The sequence below is a fragment of the Punica granatum genome, chromosome 2 (genome assembly GCF_007655135.1).
Source record: "Punica granatum isolate Tunisia-2019 chromosome 2, ASM765513v2, whole genome shotgun sequence".
In the NCBI taxonomy this organism is placed as follows: Eukaryota; Viridiplantae; Streptophyta; class Magnoliopsida; order Myrtales; family Lythraceae; genus Punica; species Punica granatum.
This window is the reverse complement of record NC_045128.1, coordinates 37,489,802-37,492,447: the sequence shown is the minus strand read 5'-3', so window position 1 is coordinate 37,492,447 and position 2,646 is coordinate 37,489,802. Positions and strand designations below refer to the sequence as shown.

The window sequence follows — 2,646 nt, the reverse complement described above, 5'->3', positions numbered from 1 at the left end:
TTAACAATGGAAATTATGTGTGGATTACTTTGGAATATGGTACATATATACGTGTGTATATATGTCTGTGGGAAGTCTCAAATTTCAATCCTTGCAAGTAAGACTTCCCATGCCCTTTTTAATTCTTGTACTAGATGCATATATATATATATATATATATATATTTAAAATACGGTGACGAATTACATGTATATTATTGGCCTATATATGCGCTTAAATTCTTCCCTGGCTAGGTATAGGTTATATATATTTCCATTGTAGATACTCATCTGTAGATACTCCACTCTTAACATAATGGTTCTGGTTCTGGCTTGCTAGCACGGCCGCTGGAATCAGCTCGATGCGATTTCCAGTGTGCGCAGGAATCTACTACGAGTAACCACGTCCAGCCATCTTTGTTCTTGAAGCGCTCCAACCAGGACCACATGCGGGCGAAAAGGAAGAGGCCGACAATACCTGCCGTCACTGCCCACACGATGTATAAATCATTCTTGAACTTGGTATAACTGGCTATAATGCCACCGGGGACCACCAGAGTCATGGCTGCGAAGAAGGTGAAACCAAGGAAGACGACTGTTCCACTCATGACTAGTGACAAGAACCATAGGCAGAATTTGTTGTTCAGCGGGAACCCACTTATGACCAGGAACAAGACCACAAGTGACCCGAGGAATGAGACCATGCTGTACTTCATGAAGTCGAAGTACGTGCCAGGGTAGTAGTGAGCAAGCACCGCGGTCCCGGCAACACACACTCTGCTGTTGCTGCAGGCACCCCCTATGGCCGTAGTGGTGTCGTTCTGCCATACACCACCTGGGGGTGCAATCGCTGCCTGGAAGGTGCAGGTTGCGATGATGCTGGACACCGTCATCAGGGACCCCCTTGTGTCATTCATCCAATCCCCTCTGTATTCCATGATCTGCTTAACAAAGTGCCACACCCGTGTCTTCCATGCCTTTGGGGCTGGGACTTGTGCCTCCGCAGGTACTTCTACTGCTCCATCTACATCCCTCTTTGCGGCACCTCGGGTTAGACGTGGTCGAAGCACAACAGTCTCAGCTGCAGCTCCAGCTCCAGCTCTGGCTCTGGCTGCAGCTAGGGTTTCTCGAATCTCCAGGCTCTTGAAGTCTTTGGGGGAGTGGTTTAGTACATCCAGTACTGTGAAATCCATCCCGTTCGTGATGTTAATTACTTCTGTCCTCACTCTTGGTAACCCAAGCAAGAATCTCACCATCTGCGTATGCCGTCAACCCATCAGCCAATCAATTATAGACTTAATAGTGCGTAAGGTGATATACATACATACATACATACATACATACGTACACATATATACTTCATTTATCAGATTGACAGAATCATTATAAAGTACATAAGTATAGCTGGAAAGATCTATATATATATATATATATCCATATGTGCGCGCGCGCTACGGTACCTCTATCTGCTTCAGCATCACAGCTAAGTGCAAGATAGTGTTGCCATGGAAATCGGTCATCTTCAGGACCTCCCCATCATCACCGGTCGAACTCAGCACGAGTTTGAGGATCTCCAAATGGTTGTACTTCACACACAGGTGGAGAATGCTATCTCCATCATCGACCTTCTTCTTCACAGACTCCTGCGCAAGTGCCGACTTCAAGAGCTCCTGGACCACCGGGATCCGCCCTCTCATGGCTGCCAAGTGGAGCGGGACCCTTCCCTCTTGGTCTTGGATGAGACAGGCCTTTCCGTTTGCTTTCAGCAGCTCCTTTACGATCTGGTGGTGGCCATTTGCTGCTGCCAAGTGGAGAGGGGTGCATTTCTCCGAGTCCTGCTCTGAGGCAAGCTCGGGTCTGAGCTCGAGGAGCCGTTTCGAGAACTTGAGGTGGCCCATAAGAGCAGCCAAGTGCAGGGGAGATTCTGCAAATGATGTCAGTGAAACTCGATGGAGTATTACCTTCCCATATTGTTTGAGCAAATCGTCTAGGGCGGCAACTGAACCCGCAATTGCTGCGTCATAGAGAGCTGCAGCTGGTGTGGAGCGGTTTCCTGGCAGTACGGAGCCGGGGCTACTACTACCGCCTGCCATCTCTGACTTCTGCATCATTTGAATGGCTTTGATATGTAGCTGTTTCTTTAATTTGTGGCAGGGAATTTAAGAATGCCGCCACGAAGCGAAGCAGGAGCTGATCGACCACCCTCGTTAACTCACTCGTTAGATCGATCAGGATGCCAGGCAAGTCTGGACACAACTATCAGACCGCAGACTAAGCTTTACTTTACTCACGCTAAACTTTTGTGGGAAGTGTAAGGGTCACCTGAGGGGGTATTTATAACTTCTTTAAATTATAGATTAGCTCGTTATCTCTATACACATATTTAGGAATTTTATACGTCTGTAATATCAACAAAAAGAAAGTCTAAAAGTTGAGTCCTCCAATGGAATCAACTACATCGTCATGCTCGATGACGGAAGCAAAAAAGGCTTCCATTCACGTCATGGTCTCTCCCTATTTCAACTTTCTGCGGTACAGAATGATTATTCAGCGGTGGTGTAGTGGCGTAGGAAGTGAACATATGTGCCTCTTTATTTCTCATTTCCCTATCCCTCTAACACGCTCGTTCACCTATGAACGTTTCTTGATCGCTGTATTGTTAATTTGG

General features: G+C 46.8%; 1 protein-coding gene across 1 annotated transcript; it reads right to left on the bottom strand.

Moving 5' to 3' along the window:
* Positions 1 to 2,310, bottom strand: LOC116197481 (ankyrin repeat-containing protein BDA1-like). Its single transcript, XM_031527637.1, has 2 exons — positions 1,439 to 2,310; positions 1 to 1,234 (listed from the first exon to the last, which is right to left on the bottom strand). The coding sequence occupies exons 1-2, from the start codon at positions 2,087 to 2,089 to the stop codon at positions 287 to 289; spliced, it is 1,599 nt and encodes a 532-aa protein (XP_031383497.1). The 5' UTR covers positions 2,090 to 2,310; the 3' UTR covers positions 1 to 286.
* Between the last annotated feature and the right edge of the window lie 336 nt (positions 2,311 to 2,646).

Coding starts and splice junctions, on each gene's coding strand:
- LOC116197481 (XM_031527637.1), bottom strand. CDS start 2,089: ATGATGCAGAAGTCAGAGATGGCAGGCGGTAGTAGTAGCCCCGGCTCC. Junction 1,235..1,438: donor TGATGCTGAAGCAGATAGAG/GTACCGTAGCGC, acceptor CGGCATACGCAG/ATGGTGAGATTCTTGCTTGG.